The sequence below is a fragment of the Pleurodeles waltl genome, chromosome 1_2 (genome assembly GCF_031143425.1).
Source record: "Pleurodeles waltl isolate 20211129_DDA chromosome 1_2, aPleWal1.hap1.20221129, whole genome shotgun sequence".
In the NCBI taxonomy this organism is placed as follows: domain Eukaryota; kingdom Metazoa; phylum Chordata; class Amphibia; order Caudata; family Salamandridae; genus Pleurodeles; species Pleurodeles waltl.
In genome coordinates this window covers 653,225,324-653,246,785 of record NC_090437.1, presented here as the reverse complement: position 1 = coordinate 653,246,785, position 21,462 = coordinate 653,225,324, and the positions used below count along the sequence as shown (strand labels likewise).

The 21,462-nt window shown below is 40.5% G+C and overlaps 1 protein-coding gene across 3 annotated transcripts in view; it reads right to left on the bottom strand.

The window, feature by feature from the left end:
• INPP4B (inositol polyphosphate-4-phosphatase type II B) overlaps positions 1-21,462 on the bottom strand; it is a 2,522,842-nt gene that overhangs the window by 935,102 nt on the left and 1,566,278 nt on the right. For all 3 annotated transcript variants that reach the window (XM_069242568.1, XM_069242569.1, XM_069242570.1), the window contains one exon: positions 11,228-11,300. In XM_069242568.1, the coding sequence (XP_069098669.1) occupies positions 11,228-11,300 (73 nt within the window). The remainder of the gene's footprint in view (positions 1-11,227; positions 11,301-21,462) is intronic.

Below are 21,462 nucleotides of genomic sequence, written 5' to 3'. Positions count from 1 at the left end.
CCCTGAAAACTAAACTACCCCAACATCCCCCACCCGTCCTGAACCCTAAAACCTTCCCCACCCCAATAAGTAAACTACCCCGATACATCACCCGTCCTAAGCCCTATAAAATAAACTACCCTGACCACCTCCACTCCTGCCCCTAAGAAGAAATAAACTACCCTGACCCCCCTACCCACCCTAAGCTCTAAATCCATTCCACCGCTAAAAACTACCCCCCAAAACCCTGCCCCAACCCCACTAACCTTAATGCGTCCTCTCCTGATCCTTCCTCCTTTTCCCTCCTCCCTTATCCTGCCCTCCTTAAACCTCCCCCAGTCCTAAAAAATATACTACCCCACCTCGCCCCTAAATAATAAACTACCCCAAACCCCCACCCACCCTAAGTCCTAAAAAAGAAAACTACCCCAACCCTCGCTCCTAAAAAATAAACTACCCGACCCCCACCCACCCTAAGCTCTAAATCCAATCCCACTTACCTCACCACGTTCTTTCCTGATTCTTCCTCCTTTCCTCCCACTCTTCCTTAAACCTTCCTCACCCCTACAAAATAAACTACCCGCCCCCCACCATAAGCCCAAAAAATACCCAAACCCCATCACCCCACCCATAAAAAAAGAATCTACTCAGTAACCCCCACTCCAAGCCCTAAAAACTAAACTTCTCCAAACCCTTCACCCCTTCCCTAAAAAAATAGCAACAGACCCCCCCAGCCCTTAATCCACCCCACCCCTAAAAACTACCCACAACTCTGCTCCAGCTACACTTACCTCACCCTATCCTCTCCCGATACAGTACTGCTCTCAGCCTTTTTCTCTGCCTTAACCACGCATATGCATAGTTTGGCACATGCGTGGTTAAGGCACAGAAAAAGACAGTCATTGTTCCTGCAAGCGTTGTTACACTTCCCTGGTAAACGCCCATGTAGTTTACAATGCGTTGTTTAGAAAGCTTTCCCGTGAGCATGTGCAATTAGATCCCAATGTTAAAGCTTCAACAGAAATACATACATTAGAGGCCAGATGTAAGTAGCACTGGTTGCAAAACACTTATTTTTGCTACCAGTGTGGTATTTTTTGAGCCAACCTACCTATATACTAGGCAGCAAATAGAATTCCTAGTGTATTGCAATTTGACCTACCTCATGAATATTAAAGAGGTAGGTCACAAATTGTGATACACTAGGAATCCCAGTCTTCATAGAGATAGTGGCCTGCTTCAATCAGCAGACCATAACGTCTGTGATTACTTTCAATTAAAGCAATTTTCCTTTTTGAAATGCAGCCTATTTTCCTTAAAGGAACACAGAACGAATTAAAAAAGGTAAAAAAAAATTCTAACATTTTTAGAAGTATAAAATGGTCCATGGGACCAATGACCATAGACCACCTAAAACATATTTGTTTCAATATTCACAAAGGGGAAAGGGTCCCCAAGGGAGCAAATGAACTACCACTACCTTTCAGTAGATGGTAAAGTATTAATGTGTACAGCCAGATTTTGGTCACAAAACATTAATATATACCAATTCAATGTGGTAGTTAGAAAGAACGCCCAAAACATGTCCCTTCCAAACACCAAAAGGGTATTTGGTTGCACACCCAAATTGTGATTCAGTACATAATAAAAAGCCTCTGGCTGGAAAGACATCTGGCCATAAGTGCTGATTACACCAGATACAGGAAGCAAGTCAATTATTCACTGGGCTATCTCTAAAAACATTGGTCATTACAGTCCAAGTTTTGAATCTTGAATTCCCCTTGTGCTATTTACTCTAATTTGCTCACAAAGAGATATCAAGAAAGTGGTTTTAATCTGCATTCACAATTTTGTTCACATGTTACAGTGCATCTTTAAATAATATTGCAGGCCATACACAAGGTTAGAACTTAATATGCAGGTCCTCTTGTCTTTCATTATTAATTTTCGGAAGTTTTTATTCATGAACAACCAAAGGGAAAAAATGATCAGTTTGGCACACGTCAATTTAATAATTCCATACAGCCAACACTATACGATTTGCCCTCACTCTATGGTGCCTATTTGAGAACTGGTGTGGATACCTATAAAAATATTCACAGTGGCTATTTTCACATCAGAAATAGGGAACATGCATTGGTCTTTCATGTAGCACCTGAACTTAAAACATCCATGCACCCCCTCCTTTTTTAATATTTCCACATGTCCCCAGGATCTACCCCACTCAGGGGTTATACAGAGCAAGAGTGGGAGACCGTGTTTTTATTTTTTTTATTTTTTTTCCGCAGAATTCACAGATCCTCTGCAAAAATATAAAAACAAATGCTATTTTGCCTTGGTGGGGTCCCTTAGTACCTGGGCAACGCGGTCAGGATAGTCCTACCTGTTCCCTTTTCTTTTACAATGGCTGTGTGCGGCTTGGTTGCTTAATGGGGTTTTGGCCGCAGGGCCTGGTCACAGGCCAGGCCCTGCAGGCAACCCCAGCGTGCACGGCCAAAGGCCGTGTGCGTTGTACGGGCTTGGGTGATTATAGGGGGTAGACCACAGGGCCTGGCCTGCATGCAGGCCCACAGCGAACACCCACCACACACGGCTGAAGGCGGTGTGTGCTGGGGATTTGGGTGCTTATAGGTGGTAGGCTGCAGGACCTGACTGTAAGCCATGACCTGCAGCTAACCTCCGCCAATCATGGCCAAAGGCCATGCTTGGCATGGCGTTGTATACTTACAGGGGTTGGCCACAAGCCCTGGAGCCATTCCCCACTGTGCATGGCCAAAGGCTAGGCATGCCTCGGGATTAGTTTCTTAAAGGAGCAGGCCCTGTGGCCAACCCCAGCTGCGCATTTCTGAAGGCCATGCGCAGCAGTGGTTGGGTTAATGTAAAGTAATTAAAATTACTTATTGTTGAAAAAACAGAAATTCACTAAAAAAAGCAAAGGTTACACAGACGTTATAGTTGGGTTTACATTTTACTCCCGCTCTCACCATGCACTGCTGATTACCCCAGATATTACTGCACTCATGACAACTTTCATAACATCTTTAAAAATATCACTGTATCATTAGCAGTCAAATTATTGAAGAGAAAACTGTGCATGGCGATGGTGCGAGTTGTAGTTACCTTAGGGTGTGAGCTATAATTACTTGAAATAACTAACTACAACTGCTAAATTTCTATGGTTTGGACATTTAAAATGCTATCTATAAGGTCCCTGTAGCCTTTGTACGCTTCAAATGTGAGTCTATCTATCTATAAGGTCCCTGTTACCTTTGTTTTATATATATATATATATATATATGTATATATATATTTTGTTGGAAGTCAAAAATGATAAGTTGGAAACCACAGTATACCGTAAACCAACTGCATGTAATTCTATATTGCATGGTAACAGTGGCCATCCAAAGGCATTAAAATGGAGTATACCATATAGTCAATTCCTGCGGGCTTGCAGGGTATGTTCTGATGATGAAGGATTCAAAACTGAAATTGCAACTATGATTCAAAGATTCTTAGATAGAGGTTATCCCCTGAAGATTTTGATTGATTCACAGAATAGAGTGATGAATAAATCTTGAGATGAATTACTCTTTAAGAACGTAGTTAGGGATGATAATTTGAATGATAATAGATCGCCACTGCGACTATTTTTTTAATTCAATCAACAACACATAGAACTCAGAAATATTATACAAAGAAATTGGCATGTTTTACAACAAGATCCCCACATTAAAGACATTATTTGGCAACATGCCCAAATCACTTATCAGAAGGCATACTCACTAGGAGATCATCTAACTAGGAGTCTTTTTTCAACCAAAGAAAGTATGACTTGGTTAACAAAGAAAAGCTTAGGCTTTTGGAAATGTGGTCGATGCAAAGCATGTAAATTTGCATTAAATACAAAGAACTACAGTATAGCACATTTAATGGCAAGAATTGTGACATTATTGATCGGATAACGTGTGACACTGAGTATGTTGTTTATGTTATTGAATGTGGCTGCCAAAAGAAATATATAGGCAGCACCATTCATAAACTCAAGGTTAGATTTTTACAGCATCTCAGAGCGATAAAAAATCGTGATAGATTGTATCCTTTAGCCAAAAATGTTTGGGATGTCCATGCAGGAGACTGTAGTTCTTTGATATTTTATGGAATTAAAACTATCAAAATGAGTCCGCGGGGAGGTGACAGAACATCAGAGTTGAGACAGATGGAATCTAAGATGATATTTTTGCTTGGCTCAGAGAGCCCATGGGGACACAATTTGGATGCTGAATTATATGTGCATCTGTGAATTTCCTGAGATCACAGACATGAATCAAATCTCAGATTTATTTAGAGCATTGCTATTTTTATATATATATATATATATATATATATATATATATATATTAATTTTTTCTTAATCATGATTCTCGATAATAATTGGTTCACATGTACCATAACAGGTACAATACTTCATTGATCATCATGTTACAATATGTGAACTTTTTCATACAAAGAAGCTGGGAATGTAATTGTTAGGAACTTATATGCACTTTTTTTTTGTCTTTTATACACTGTTTAATGATTGTATGTATGTAGGTGGGTTTTGCACTAGGCACTTTATAAGATTTGGCTGCTTTCGTACAATTTTTTGACAATATAATAGGTCGATCGCACATACTATTGTACACATGCGAATAATCATGAGATTACACATATAGTTATAGACGCACTGTTCTCGTCAATTATATTGATCTTTTGCAATATCTTAGATATGCTACATATGGTCGGCATTTTCGCTACTTATATAAATAATCATTCTTTGACTTCATCAGTGTGTCTATGCCAATACAAGGAATGCTTTTTTTTAACATTCATAATTGAGTATGTAATAATATGCCGTGGCTTGAGTTAAGTAATTGGAATTTTTGAATTTTTATCTATTTATTTAAATTATTTGGCCACTTTGCACTTTATTCCTTGAATATTTAATCCATTGTTAGAATTTTGTTAATCAATAGTACCATCTTAACCATTCTGATAGTGTGTGCGCTATATATTTTTACATGCTTAAAGATGCCCGCCATATAATTGAGCAGAGTGTGTCACTAAAACAAATGAGGGGTTAACTGTGTATTTATAGGTGTGTTTAAGATGTCTGTCAATGTCCAGTAGAAGGCGGTAGCCGAAATGCATAGACATTTGGTGGAGACAGCGTTACTTTGACCACTATTGAAAAATAAAAGCTGATGAACTATATTTCTAGATCATTGTTTCCTTCTGCTTTTAGTTGGATCCATACCTGACTTGGTGCAGCCGTTCGGTGAGCAGTCTCTCACCGTTTGTGGATTTTATATATATATATATATATATATATATCTATATTTATATATATATATATATATATATGCTGTGGCAGCCATTCCGGGACTCTGGGACAAGGACCCCTTCGAAATGCATTGTAGTGAATGGCAGGCTTTGAGGGTCACAAAAATGAGACTGTATAAAGGGTTGAGAGAGCGTAGTTTATATAATCTATATTAACATGAAATGTTTATGAATTAATGTGTGATAATGCTGCATAGAAACTGTAGTAATGAATTCTTGCTTAAACGTGCACTTGAAATTTGACCACGGGGAGTGGCCGCCAATGTATACGTGGACTAATAAAAATAACTAAGGGCCTGATTACAACTTTGGAGGAGGAGTTAATCCGTCCCAAATGTGACAGATATACCACCAGCCGTATTACGAGTTCCATAGGATATAATGGACTCGTAATACGGCTGGTGGTATATCCGTCACTTTTGGGACGGATTAACACCTTCCTCCAAAGTTGTAATCAGGCCCTGTATGTTTATTAATTATTATACTAAATAAGTTTTATACTAATTATTAATGATTACGTTATTGAATTTGTGCTGAAATCCTTGTAGGCCTTAAGTTAGCATGAGCCGAAGCTTAGCTGCTTGGCTCTCATATTAAATGTATTTTTCCTAACTTGCAGTGTGCTGACTCGCAAAAGGATATGACCTCTTGTTTTCTTCAAACTAGAAGCTGAATGTAACTATAGCAGATCCGTTCTCACGAAATTCATATTGCTTGTAGAAAATGTTAGTCAAAATGCAACAGTGTAGATTAATGTAATGTACAAGGTCGTTTAAACCGGTGAAGACAATGGAGCTACTGACCAAAAGATGTGCAAAGAATTAAGAAGGATGAAATCATACCGGACGTGCTACCTCCGAAGACGTCAATCATATGGACCAATAAAATGTCTGTAAACTAATATGGGGTGAAAGATTAATGAAATAATCTGTTTTCTAACTGGGTGAAGATCGTGGGGTATAATCAATGACCAATGAAATTTTAGGGGAATGTACAACGAAAAAGGGATAAAAACCCATGACACGGGGAGCCATTTAGAATTAGGTAGGGAATGCTATTGATCTTATCCAGAAACTTTGTCACTCTGTTTGGTGACTTACTTTGGTTTTACTTAAACCATCTTTTTCTTACGTTATCCATTTTACACTTTACCTCCTTATGAGGGAAATGCCCCTTTGCCCCGGAGCTGAATTCTGACTGATGGCGATTTGACTGATGTCCTGAAGACGAAGACTGAACCTGAACGTTGACCTAAACCTTGGAGGGTAACTATGACAATGAAATTGTGATTTGTCTGTTTGCTTTTCCTTTCTAGGTACCAACTGGCTTAAGTGAAATGTATTGTTGTGATAAATATTGATGACATTATTGACGTATTGATTGACATATTGATTAGTTATCTCGTCCTAAGGTGTCTCTCAACTGGGTCAAAAGATTCATTGGCCTAAAACGAGTCCTGATGTGTAATAAATTATCATAAAGGGACGCGTTAGCAGTTCGATAACAGATTTTAGTTACAATATAAATCATTTGTTGATGATGCCATACTAATTTTAGGAATTGTAGTGTGTTCTAAGGTGATTTTACCCTGTGATAAAGTTTTCTGCTGGGGTTTTATGAATCATGTTTGAGAGAAAACTATATTCTCATGATTTTCCCATAGATGTTATGGAAGGTGCTCTGGAAGCTAAAATGAAAGCATATTTTCTATAAATTCACACTTTCGTTCTCAGCCATATGAAAATGAAGTCTCTCAAACATGTACTTTCAACAGGAGCAGCATATCAGTTGAGGTCCCTGTGTTCTACTGTAGCCTCCCAAAGTGTTATAAAGAACAACTAGAGTGCTAACAGCCTTATGACAAAACTGTGGCACACCTGAAGCCATCTTGATTGAATCAAACTGGTAAAACTACAAACATTTAACGTAGAAAAGAACAAACGGAGGAGGTTCATTTTGTCAAAAAATCATGGTTATTGCTGTAGAAAGACAAATCAGGTCTCTTTTGAAGTGAGTTCTCAAATATGTTCCTCTTCTAATTAATTAAAACATTCTGACATGAAGACTGAAACATGCACTTTCAACACCAGCAGTAGACTGCCACTTAACTCCCTGGTGATCAGCAGGTTTACGACAGTGTTCTATGAAGCAACTAGTGTGCTAACATTCTGAAGTTATGCCAAAAGTGTTGCACATCTGAGCGTCATCTTGATGAAATCAAAGTAAAAACTGAAAGCATTTTCTACTGAGGATATTGCAGTAAATTAGGAAATTAGAGAGCTTTATAACAAATATGTCTCCCAAGATGACCACCAGAGAAAAAAGAGCCCAAAAGTAGCACAAACATCACCCAAAGCTAGCCTAAGTATAGCCCAATGTCAGAAGTGTGCAAAACACTTAGCGTTTTTTGCTTTTTTTGCAGTTTTATATAGCACAGACTTGAAGCAAAGGTACTGGAGTGCTTTACATGAGCATCAGTTACATTACACAAGGACACATTCATTTTGGTTTTAGCCATGGGGAGATTAAGTGATTTGCCCAGAATCACAGGACACTGAGTTGACGCCGAATCTGCTTCCTCAGTAGCAAAGTCTGTGGCTCTGGCCATAACGCCACATCCTCTCCCCTAAGTGTAACAAATAATCAAGTGATCAACTGGATAAAAGAACATAAAGATAGAAATTAATTGAAAAGTTCTTTGTCACTATTTGAGAACTCAGAAAATATGTGCTCATTTTAGTGCAATAACCATAATTTCTAGGGGAATAAGACCCTTACATTTTTATAATTTCTAAAGAAAATGCTTTCGGTAGTACAGTTTTGATTACATCACAATGATGTCAGGCGTGCCACATCTTTGCAATAAAAATAGAATATTAGCAATCTAGTTGTTCATTAGAATACTGTGCCAAGTATGGTACATTGGATCATGGAGGCAGAAGAAATGGGGTACGGACATGGAATTGGATAACAGAGGGCAGGAGGGAGATGATAGGGGCACCAAACTGACCATACAGGGCAGGTGTCAGGGATTGCAGCAGCACAATACACCACACAGGGCAAGTGGGATGGCAGTACAGCATAATGGACAATGGAAAGCTATAGGGAGGGGACAGTGTCATGCACATGGACAACAGAGGGAAAAGAGGCAAGGGCAGCAAGCTGACCGGACCGGACAGACATGGTGGGCAGCATAATGGACCATCAAGGGCAGGAGGAAGTGGGCAGGGGTATGTGAATGTGTTCGACAAAGCAGGAGGGAGGGGATAGGAGCCTGTACATGGAAAACAGAGGTCAGTGGGCAAGGGGCAGGGCAGGAGCAGCAAGCTGTCCATGGAGAGCAGGCAGGATGGGCACTGGAAGCACAACACACCATGGGGGCAACAGTGACACTATAATGGCAAACACACAGACAATGGAAGGAAGGTGGGCGGAGTCAGAGGCAGCAAGCTGACCACACAGGGCAGGTGGGAGGGGCTGTGGCAGCACAGAAGACCATGCATTGCAAGAGGGAGGCTTAATGGCAGCACAACGGCCATGGTGGGCAAGAGGAAAGAGGGCAAGGGCATACAGAAAGTACCATGGAGGACTGAAGGGAGGGGAAGGGGCTAGACACAGACAAGAGAGAGCATGGTAAGAGGCTTCATAACAGACCACTCAGGGTAGGCAGGAGAAGTGGGTTCAGCATGGAGGGCAGAAGGAAGTGGCAGCAAAATGGACGACAGCAGGGAAGGGATAGGGCATAGAACTCAAACTGGCAGAGTGAAGGTGGCAGGGACATGCTGCAGCCATCTGACCATGCTGGGAAGGTGGGTGGGAAGCTCAACAGAGAACACTCAGACTAGATAGGAGGGGAAGTGGCAGGTCCATGGAACATGGCAAGCAAAAAGGAGGGAGCAGGGGCATGCACACAGATATCTGAGGGCAGGGGGAAGGAATAAGAGTTTTCACTATTGCAACGAAGAAGAACATGAGGATTTAGGTGCGTTCCCCACCAAAAACAAAATCCCGGTATTTACTGGGCCTTTTCACTGGTAAATTATCTGCAGATATTCACCCACAAAAATGCTGAGGGGTGGTGAAAACCTCGTCACCTAGAAAATTGCAAAAAGCATGCAAACAGGCATTTGCAAGGGTGTCGCAATTTACTATGGCACTCGTAATCACGGCCTAAAATTTCTATATTTTTATTGATGCTAGGTAGCTCAGCCACATTCCCATTCACATGACATTTTACTTATTTTGCTAATTTTGCAGTGTAAGTCGGTATTCTTATCTACATGTATGATTCTAGTTTCACAGAATTGAAATAAGAATGGATTAAAAATTATTCAAAAACACAAGTACCCTAACCCAGGATGCTTTTTGCTTAGGAGCACGGCTTTATTTGTTCCATGAACTTGATATTACAATATCTGTCAAGTCTCACTTGATTAATGACAAATGTGCGAAGTTAAGGCATTTGCTTTTCACTGTTCATCCTGTCTTCTTCTGGTGCAAACGGATAGCCTATGATAAAGTAAGCTAACACTGCTTAGTTTCTCTGTATTTGAAGAATATTCTGTGCATTTGAAACTAAAATCCATCTCTCAAATGGTAAATGTAAGACTTTTACATGTGGTACATACTTTAAGGCATTGGACTATTCAATTATAGTCATAAGGCTATGTTAACTTGTGTAATGTGTGATTGCTTTTTCCTCTGTACGCACCTTAAAGTCCCACTTTGATTCAGAAAAAAACATAGGAATTAGATTCAGAATCTGGATTGTTGAAAATGTTAGTTATAAAGTGCACTTAATAGTGAGAAATTCAACACTATCACAGACATGTCATTGTTCCTACATTCATGGCGAGGGCGGGTTAAGGATCATTTCACAGTGGGCCATCCTGCAGATGTAAGTGAAAATGCTTAATTCGTGTACATTCCCACCCTGATAACGCTGACAAATTTACTCCAGTGAAAATGTCCTTCCTAGTTTACGCAAGTGAAAGTGTCCTCCATAAGCGGGAAAAGAAGGCAGTGAGCATGTTAAATAGATTTATCCGGGGATTTTTCGTTGTGAAGAGGAAGATGCGTAGTGTCTAAGTATACAGTACTGCATACTTTAATCATGCAGGTTCCATTCCCATTTTCCAGAAATCTGCCTACTGACATTTGGAGAAAATGGGGTACTGCTATACCATTAAGAGTGTCTGAGTTTCCAGGAGTGCTCCGGCTGTGATTCTTGGTGAATCCAATAAAAGTCAGAAATGTACTTTAAATGTAAGAAGAGACCTAATAAACTTTTGAGTTTATACATGCAAGGGTTGAGAATTATGCCCTCAAGAGGTGGCTGAGTGGTGTAGCAAGGACCAAATAGACAAGGGTATGCAAAATAATTTAGTACCAGTAATACAAATGGAATAATATATTGGCGAAGTACAAAATACATGAACAGCCTTGAAAACTTCTGAGACAGAAAACACAAATAATTAAAGACATCTACGTTTTAATTTATGGTGAAAGACAAAAAGGCATATTTAAGTGTTCCTGAAAATAACAATGAGTGTCAAAAAGGTGAACATTTATTGCTATAATCCTCACTGAGATGAGGGGGAGGGAGGTGATTTACACTCCGAGAAAAGACATTTCAGTTTTACATTATGAAAAAAGGCAATGCACCAGAGCATATAACTAATAGAACACTGTACCGGTGATTTGGCTCGAGGCTCATTATTACAAGACTTCAAAAGATATAACTGTTTTAATAATGAATAAATTAATAAAGCAGTGGATTTTACAACTGAGGGTGATTTGGTCAAAAATGATCCAGACATTCTTCAAATATTAGCATTTTATGATTTTTGGATGATTCTATGGCACATACCTGCGTTGAGTAGAGGTAAGTTGTCTTTGCCTCCTAATACTTCTGAGGAAGGGCATTCGCAGATTAATGCACACTAGAATATGAAAAGAAAAGAAAATTTAGGGTGAATCGTCGTTAATCAAATGTAGTTACTTGTGTTGAAATGACTAGCTAGGACATGTGCATTCATTGCACAGGCTAGCTGGAACATACAATCATTTTCAGTCATTAAATATCTGTATTTTTAATCACTGTTGTTTACTGATTATCTTTATATGTTAATTACCAAAATATATTGCAAGCGTACAGCTGACTTCTGGTTTTGTCAACAGGGAGTATCACTTTGAAAATTATACTCTGTACATAGCAGTGCTTAATTTTTAAAAGAAAAAGAGCCAGTGCCCAACTCTCTGTCCATAAGCCTGCAGCACGCCGATTACCAAGGCTGTGCAGTCTTCAGTCCACCTCTAGTCTCTTTAATCCATTACGAGAAACTCCCTGCGCCTTTGGCCCACTCTTGCTGTTTCTGCTTTTTCCTTTTGAGATGGTTTTTCATCTTACTCTTCCCTCCTTCTTTCTTCTTAGTGTTTTCCCCCTCTTCTCCTCCAGAAATGTTAAACAAGGGAAAATAAGTGCCAGTCCCCAAAAATAACAGCCAGTGGCCCCCACCGGCAACCACTGGCTCAAATTAAGCACTGTTCACAAGCTTTTATGATATACATGGACTGGAAACCACCTGTGAATTTAATAGAATTCCTAAGTTTGCAATACTCAATTAAAAACACACAGGATCCAATTCACAAAAGACAATCAACACTTTGGGCCTGATTACAACTTTGGTGGAGGGGGTTAATCCGTCCCAAATGTGACTGATATCCCGCCCGCTGTATTACGAGTCCATTATATCCTATGGAACTCATAATACGGTGGGCGGGATATCTGTCACATTTGGGACAGATTAACCCCCTCCACCAAAGTTGTAATCAGGCCCTTTGTTCCTTAAGGATTACACCAGCACTTTGATCAAATTACCAACAATTGTGCAATTAACAAAGGATTCCAGTACGTCTCCCAAGAATTTGTGGCAATTCAATTTTTCCATAATTAGTTTGGGAATCATTTGTGAAATTTATGTTACTCAAATGCATAGCTATTTATGAATGTGTAAATGTGCTCCAAGGGTGCATTTGCACACTTCAATTTTGTTTTTAAATTTCTCTACTGAGAAAATATTTTTTTCTCTATGAAAAATCTCTTTATACCCCCTGTAGTTTTGGAGTGCCCAATCCTGATTACCCCCCTTGATCTTCTTGACAAGAGTAAATCTACAACCCAATCAAGCATGAGGCTGTGCATGTATAAATCAGTTCACTGACCCAAGACATATGATGTGTCACTTTTAGGAAACAACTATAAATAGTAAGCACTATCATCTGGCTGGAGTCAGAAACCAATGGGAGAGTGATCTTGAGTCATCATTCACAGATGATCAATGACGATATTGCTGTAGTCAGCCAGATCATTTTAACAATCAACCGGAAACATACATTTCTCTATCTTAATTTCTTTCATAGGATCTACTACGTCGCTATAGGGTACATAAATTAGATCCCTCTGTGTCTGTCGACTGTCCTAGAGGTAAGAAACCAAAGCTGAACACAATCACTTTTCAAGGTCCTACCCTTTATTTTGCCTTTTTGGCACCACCTGTTTATAACTCTCACCAAAATGCTAAATTTCACAATGACACCTGATCCTAAGAAGGGGAGTCTGATTTACATGTGAGAACTTCCTAGTGAATGTAGAATACTGGCTTACTCTATTTACTTCTGGCAAATAGAAGGGTGGCCATGTTGGACCTTCCCAGACCAAAGTCCAGGATTCACTGTCACTTAGAGCCTGCTGGCTGCATCAAGTATCATTTTGCATTAAACTCCCCCTTCATGTGTAATATTATCCAAATATCTAATCTGACTTTTAGGTTGTTGGTGCTCAGGGGCGGCTGGTGAAATTATTAGCACAATTTTACTAATTACATCAAAGAGAATTCTCCATTAATGTGTTTCTTTAGTACATGGTGTGGCTCTGCAGCCTGACCTGGAATTCTGGCTTTATAATCAGATAAACATAACTACAAACTCCAAAATGCACAGCAAAACATCAGGGTGAGGACACATGAGAAGAATTCATATGTGACAGACACACACACTGCAAATTATAATTATCCGAGAGGCTAAATTACATCTAAAAAAACGGAAATTAACACTTATGGGGCAGCACAAACATCTATACAAGAAGAAGCGCATTTGTCTCTAGATCACCATCATTCTCCGATCATCCTCTTGAAATGATTTAACTTGATGGCGACTGGATATGGCGCAGCAAAATATGCTGAGAAAAAACACTATGGAAGTGAGCATTGCCTGTTTCCCAAACTAATAACTAACACCTTGATTGGCTGGTGGCAGTGGGAAACAAGGGTCTTGCTTCTAGCCTTGCTGCTCATTGACAACCATGGTGAGTTGTAAAGCCTTTGAAGTTGCAACACGGATCATTGAGTAAAGTTTTTCAGAACAAACAGGGTGACAAAAAAGTGACAGAGAGAAATAGATAACCTTCAATTTGCGAGTTAACAAATGTATTATTGTTGACCTGACATATATCAATTATAATTACCTGAGAAACTGGCCCTCTTATTATACATCTAAGTAATTGATTTGGGCAGCCAATTAAAAGGCAATAAAATATTGACCTTGCTAATTTCCTTCGGCCGTGTTCTAGAGTACACCTATGACATGCATGTTCTGGTTGAGGTCAGAATGAAACTTCTGGGCCACGCCAACGTGAACATAACCCGTTCTGCAGGTGCTCTCTTACTGTTTTCAGCATGAGAGAAGCTACAAGATTGGAAGGATCAGGCTAAACCAGAGCTCCTTTTGAGACTGGGGCCTGTGCAATCCTCTGGCTGTTTAACACAGCTGCTTGATACAGGTGCGGACAGAAGTGCGCATGTCGGGTTGGCTGTCGCAAGAAAGCCGGCCAATATGACATGTGCACTCTGTGCTTTACGGTGTCATACCTGGTCTGGTAATCAATCAGTAATCACTCTACCCTCACAATCTACACATCATAATAAAATGGATAATTTTATTATATTTACATTGGTTTACTGCTGCTGCACTCACAACAGCCGGCGGGGCAAAGCTCCTCCGCCATACAGGAGGAACCGTCGCTGTTGGTGCTACCTCATTTTAAATTTATAATGCAACTCCAGTAATACAGAAAGGATTTTTATGGACTATAGATGTGACGCACTGTAATCCCCAGCACAACGCTGGGACTGGTTATTACCTGCATTACAGGCAGACAGGGAATTCTAAATCCCAGAGGTACAGTACTGAATGCTGCTGGTGGTAGTGTGCTATCAAAACTATTCTATTTGTTAGATGGCCCTGTGATATTGTTATATTATATTAGGATTTTCATTGGTATAATAATTTACAATGTTATAGTAAATGAAAATTATACTGTGATTTAATTGCCCATTTGATTGTGACCTGTATACAAAAGGCGTTTGTAAAATATTACTATGTTTGTGATTTGTAAATTTTAGATTAATTTAGTATTTTTTGTTTCGTAGTTCTGTGCTATGTTTTTTGCATAAACCCTTTTTTCATTAACTGGAATAAAGAATTTCTATTCTAATCACTCACTTGACATAACAAATAATAATCAGACCATCATTAATTTTTTCTGGTGTATTTAGGTAGGCTCTTCAGAGGACCAAACACAGAATATTAATTTCATTGTTCTCTTATCCTTCAGGTCTTCGAGGATTTTCTGATTTTCTGCAGGTGTTACTTAGACGTCACATGTAGTTTCTAATGCATTATGTTTTTAGTTATTCTAAAGCGGATCGCATGCTTTCAGTAATGCTCATGCATTTAGTTCTTCAAATCCTACCCCTGTGAGTAAAGCAATTATTTAGGATGCGGTATAAGAGGGGAAAAAATGCAAATATTAATTTACGGCCACAACTTCTGTGATTTTCAGGTAATTTTCTAAAGGCAGCAAATAGGTTTCTATGTTTATTGAAAATGTATTTTTCTATGCATAACGTTTAAAGGATGAATTTCCAGTAAAATTGTGTTTTATAAAATAAAAAATAGTAATCCAGACCCTGAGAACTAAGAAAGAAAAGCCAGAACTGCTGTACACATAAAGGCTCACCTGGACTGACACGTCTAAAGTACGAAACACCATTGTCCGTGCTGAAGATGCACTGAGGCTGTCCCAAGACAAAGGATCGATAACACACATCTCAGCGCAACCTTAAGGCATCGTTTGTACCCGCAAGGCTCCACTCTGAACATATTTTCCAACGGAAGGCCTCTGCACATAACAACCTATCATTTTATGATCCTTTTAAAAAATAGATTCTGCTATGTAAAAAAAAAAACAACAAAAAAAAAACTATAAACTGGCAAACAAAAAAGCGGTGGAGGAGGTGCACATTTATTGAAAATTTGGGTCGTAAAGCGAAGGTTGCATAAGGTGTACAGTATGAATTCAATAGAAAGACTCACATAAAAAAGCCTGAACTTCTGACTTGGTATGCATTGCAATATTTTGAAAAGTTCAGTGTCCGTTGATCTGCAAGCAAGACAATAAAGACCGAGTAACAGCACTGCATTAAAATGCAGTGCAACCCCAGCTCTCACCCAATGTTTCGGGGATTTCCCCATCAACATTTTGTACTTGGAAGGCAAACCTATCAAAATAATTATTACCTTCCTCTGTAACATCTGCATCTTTATTATTGCCACAGGCAGCGCATCCAATTTAATGAAACCTCATCCTCTTCCCATACTACCTGTGCTATGGTTTCAATGCTAGCTTTCTTGTCCCCTTTATATCGTTTTTAGTTCCTTCATATGTATGTGCTAATTATCATTTAAATGTCCTTACACAACTGGAGAGGAACACAAAGCATAGGCACATCATTTAGTGTAAGAATTTATTGAAATGCCTGCACATGTAAATTTACCGACAGCCACATCATCCTGATATAAATGATGGATTAATTTTATTAGAAAGTTTGGCATCTCAAGCCATGCACAGAATAATTAAATAGACGCTGAACGGTAAAGATGTTGGTGTATAACTGATACGTTCCGGTAGTCAAGCACTTCTTAGAAACTCGAAGGGTCGAGCAGTTCCAGCCATGCATCTATAACTCGTATTATGAGCATGTTACCGAAGAGGCCACTGGATTTATTCAGCAATAAAGGTCGGGACTGATTTTCAAATGTTGTTATATATGCATAGTTAATAAAAAAAATTGCATAAGAATTACAGTAAAAAAGGAAAAATAGATCTTAAAAATGCAAATAAAACTCTTCTTAAAATCATGGCAGAAAGGTACCTTGTAGTTTGTTCACAGCTTGTTTCAGGAATCTAATCTGCACATTTAGGGCTAGATTTCGATCTTGGAGGAGGGGATTACTCCGTCCCAAATGTGACAGATATCCCACCCACCATATTACCATTTCCATTGTATCCTATGGAACTTGTAACATGGCAGACTGGGTATCCGTCCCCTGACGCAGAAAAGCATACACACACTCCTCCAGATGAGCCAATGGGTTGAACCAACGAGACCAGTAGTTATGTATCAACTAATTAACTATGAATTAGTCTAGGTTGCAAATAAAACAGACAGAATCTGCTTCACCATAGCAAATCAGATCACTTTACCCCTAGCTTGAAACAGTGCCACTGGCTCAAAATGAAGCATTAATTTCATACTACTGAATACTGTCTATAAAACGTAGGTACCCACCCCATAACATTGGTTACTATAGTCAAATGTAACTGAAAGACACTATGTGGTAAAACTATCAGAGTCTCAAGACCAACCTTCAAAGGAACAACTTAAACCCACTTCTAAGGTTTAACTCCAACTAGCTTGATTGTAAGAAAGCTCTCAAAACCTACCTTTCGAAAGAGACATTCCCTGCTATCTAAATCTATTCAAGGACACTAGTTTTCCATTTATATAAAACAATGTGGCATCTACTACTATGAATCTTTAGTATGGTGAGTAATCAGGGCGGGTCTTCCTTTAGGGTGGAGGAGAGTCGCCGCCTCTGCCAGCAGCTGCAAAACCTTTACCAGAAAACAATAATAAACTGAGTTTATTGTCATTTTCCGGTAAAGAGGTGGGGCCACGGGGGTGACGGACATTGAGGGGGAATGCTTTGCACTCCCCCTCACTGCGCATGTATGTTTGGCTGGCTGTCTAAACGCACATGCGCAGTAGGCTCTCTCCAGCCCGGCAACACAGTTGCCGGGTTGGAGAAAGGCTGCACAGGCTCCCAGTCTGCCTGGGAGTGCCATGGCTGGGTGCTCCCAGCCAATTCTGATGCTGTCTGGGGCAGCATGGAGGCTAGGAGCCTGTGCCTGCAGCGATGAAGTGGAAGAGCAGAGCGAAGTGACGGTGTTTAGGGAAGTGTTTAAAAAAAATTATTATTAATTAAATGTCCCTCCCCCGCGCACTCCACCCTGCCCCTACCATGCTCCACGAGCCGTGACTGTAAGTAACCTATTGCCTGAGCAACTTTGACCTTGACGCTCCAAACTATTAGGGCACAAGTAAATTTACACCATTAAGATTCCACTGTCATTTTCTTCGCTCAAAAATGTTTTAATTTTCAAAAAATGGAGATCAATTGGAAACATCAGTTCTATATGAAAATGAATTCATAGGTATAAAAGTTTATTAGGAGTTGCAGTGGGAATGCTCTTAACATCTGTAGCATAGCTTATAATGTAATTCCTCGCCAGTGGCTCCATCAGAAAAAGTGATGCAAAAGAAACCTTTTATTTCTATTTAGAGATCATTAGTAGTGAGCAGCTTCAGCCATATGGCACAGTGAGCCTGGGGCCCAGTCTGGACATACCCATCGCATATAAGGCTGGCTTTGATCTGAGGTGGCATGATGGACAAAACAAACTATGGAATGGGATCTAGGCCGAATAACTACCAGTAACTGCGATTAATTCAAGCATTTCATCCACCACTTTTCTGATAGAGTGTGACTCCTTAAATGCCACAAGTATGGCCAGACATCTGTTCCCTGCTCACTGTGCCACTGATACCAAGCAACTTGAATAGCCCCAACTAGGGCGATACCAGTATTGGGTTGCCTGTGTTCCAGATCAGAGAGGATGGACTTGGTAGTTCCTATTGGAACAGGGCTACAACTGATTTGCATATGACTGGGTCTAATCTGAGGTGGCATGGTCGGCAAAAAATAATGGACTGGGATACCGCCCTCATAATTATCAGTGGATGAGATTAATTAAAGCATTCCACTCATCACTTTTTTTGGTTAGTTTAGTAGGACTGGGGCTACAGCAGTGAAAGGTAGTTATGCATAATCTGAGCCAGGCATTTTAGGTAAAACCCAATAAATATATTTGTCAATCCCAAGTTATACTTCATCAAATACACCATCTTGGACCTAACCTCGGTCACACACCATTGTTCAAGTGACCACAAAGACTCACATTCGAGAAGCATTTGCACCCGCAGCATCTTCACCATTCATAAGCTGGTGGATGATTAGCTTCCTCCCTTGAAAGGAGAAGGGGTTACATTCTGTCTCAAATTAGCTCTCTGGCCCTCTTTAAGGTCTGGGAGGTCAAATGCACACATTCACAAAGAAAAGTGTAGAAAATGTGATGAATGAAATGCGTGAATTATTCTCAGCCATTGGTAATTACTCAGGACTGCATCCCAGTCAATCCTTATTTTGCACACTATGCCTCCTCAGTTTGGACCCACCTATATGCAAATCAGTCTTAACCCTGCTCCAATTTGAACAGTCCAATCCAAACTGCCAAGCAAGGTTCTAGCTGAACCAGAGCACTAGCAACCCAGGTCCATTTTCACTCTTGTTATGGGCTCATCAGCTGGTTATGGCTTGGTCCCAGTGAACCAGTGTGCACGGGACCCACGTCTGGGCATACTAATATTACTTAGGGCAGCATACTGAAATAAACAAAAAGTGATGGATGGAATGCTTAAATTAGTCTCAGCTACTGGTAATTACCCGGGCCGCATCCCAGTCCATCATTATTATGCAGACCATTCCACTTCAGTTTGGATCCAGCTATTTGCAAATCAGTCTTGAGCCTGCTCCAACGTGAACAGTGTACCTCGAACTGCCAAGCCAGGTCATTCCTGAATCGAAATACAAGCAACCCAGGATTGGTTTTGTCCTGGTTATGAGCTCATCCCCTGGTATAGCTTGTTTGAAGTGACACAGTGCACACAGGAGCTAAGTATGTGCATACATGTTTCACATAGGATGACATACTGAAGTATGCAAAAAGTGATGAATTAAATGCTTGAATTGATCTCAGCCACCAGCAGGACCAGGTCTGATTTGCATATGGTTTGGTCCAAATTCATGTGGCATGTTGGGCGAAAAACAATGGGTTGGGATGTGGCCCGTGCAATCGCCACTAGCTGGGATTAATTCAAGCATTCTATTCATCACTTTGTTTTTGATGTCATAATTGTGATGGTATGCCTAGACGTGAGTCCTGCGCTCACTGTGCCACTGGAATCAAGCTAGACATGGCTAATGGGCCCATAATAGGGGCAAACATGGTCATGGGTTGCTTCTATTCCAGTTCATGGAAGACCTGGCCTGACAGTTTGGGCTGGACTGTTTTCATGAGGAGCAGGTCAAGTCTGGTTCACATATGCCTAGGACCAAACTGAGATGGCATGGTGGGCAAGAAATGATGGCTTCAGATTCAGCTCCAGTGATCGACAGTGCCTGAGATTAAATCAAGCATTCCATCCATACTTGGTTTTTTGAAGCACATTCACAAAGGGTCACGTACACTGCAGTTAGATGCTGTGTAATCTGTACCAGTGCTTTATATTTTATGGAACTTGTCAGTCATTCAAAACCCCTCAGTACTTTCACAAACAGTCTTTGTGCTAATTTATTGTAATACAAACATAGGGTCACCTTGTAAGTCATATTATTCATTTCCCTTTTGAACAAAGGTTAAACATACATTTAGGCAGGGCAAAGTACTGTGGGTTACCAAGGACTTCTCATTCAAGTCATAACTGCAAGATACTAGGGTCAGCTGATGGAAACTATGCGGGTATGTTATCTTGAAGAGCATTATGCTTGTAAAGAAATCTGCGCTGGGCTTGCATTTTATGCCTTTAGGATTAATTTGGGGGGACGATGAAAAAAATTATATAATTTAATAACAACTTACCTTTTGCGCCACCCCTCGCCGTTCCCATCCACTCCTTGACTGGACTGCAGGCATAGGCTCCCAGCATGCCCTGCGTCCAACCTTAACTCTGCTTTCATGCTACTAGCAGCATAAAAGCAGCGTTAGGATTGGGCGGAGCGGCCAGGCATGTGCTCCGAGGCAAAGTGAAAGTCTCTGCCTGCTGTCTCCAACCCAGCAACACGTCTGTTTGGAGGTTCCAAGGCAGCCAGCCAAACATACATGTGCTCTGAGGAGGGTGCACTCCATCTCATCATAGCCCCATGAGCCCACCCCTTTTACAAGAAAACAATAATAAACATAGTTTAATATAATTTTCTAGTAAAAGTTTTGTAGCTGCTGCTGCTGGCGGAGGGCTAAGCATACATGCACACTGCTGTGTGCTCCTCCTCCGTCCGTCACGCCCCATGGCCCCACCCATTTTACAATAAACATGGTTTATTATCTTTTTATTGCAAAGGTTTGCAGCTGCTGCTGCTGATGTGGGGGGTGGGGCGACACTCCTTCCCCAAAGTGGAGGAGCCGCACCTGATTAGTAAACATCAAGCCATGCACACTCATAGTCAGAACTCGCAAACAAAACAGCCTCAAAAGATGCTGTGTAATACAGCGGCAGCTCCACTGCTAAGCCGGAGGAGCATCAAACCGCTGCATTCAGTCGAAGTAAAAAATAAAATGGTAATAACAAACGTTATCGTATATGGAACCTGGTTAGAGCGGGGTGGGGATAGAGGGGGGTGGAGGAGGAGTGGTTTGTGCACCATAAGTATGCATGTCTGTTTGGCCAGCAGAGTTGGGCTGGCCAAACAGACATGGGCACTTTGCATTTCTCCACCCAGCTGTATTGCACAGCCGGGAGGAGAAAGTGCACAGGGTCTTACTACCTGTGTGAGCGCTGAACAAGCCTGCTCACGCCAATCACGACC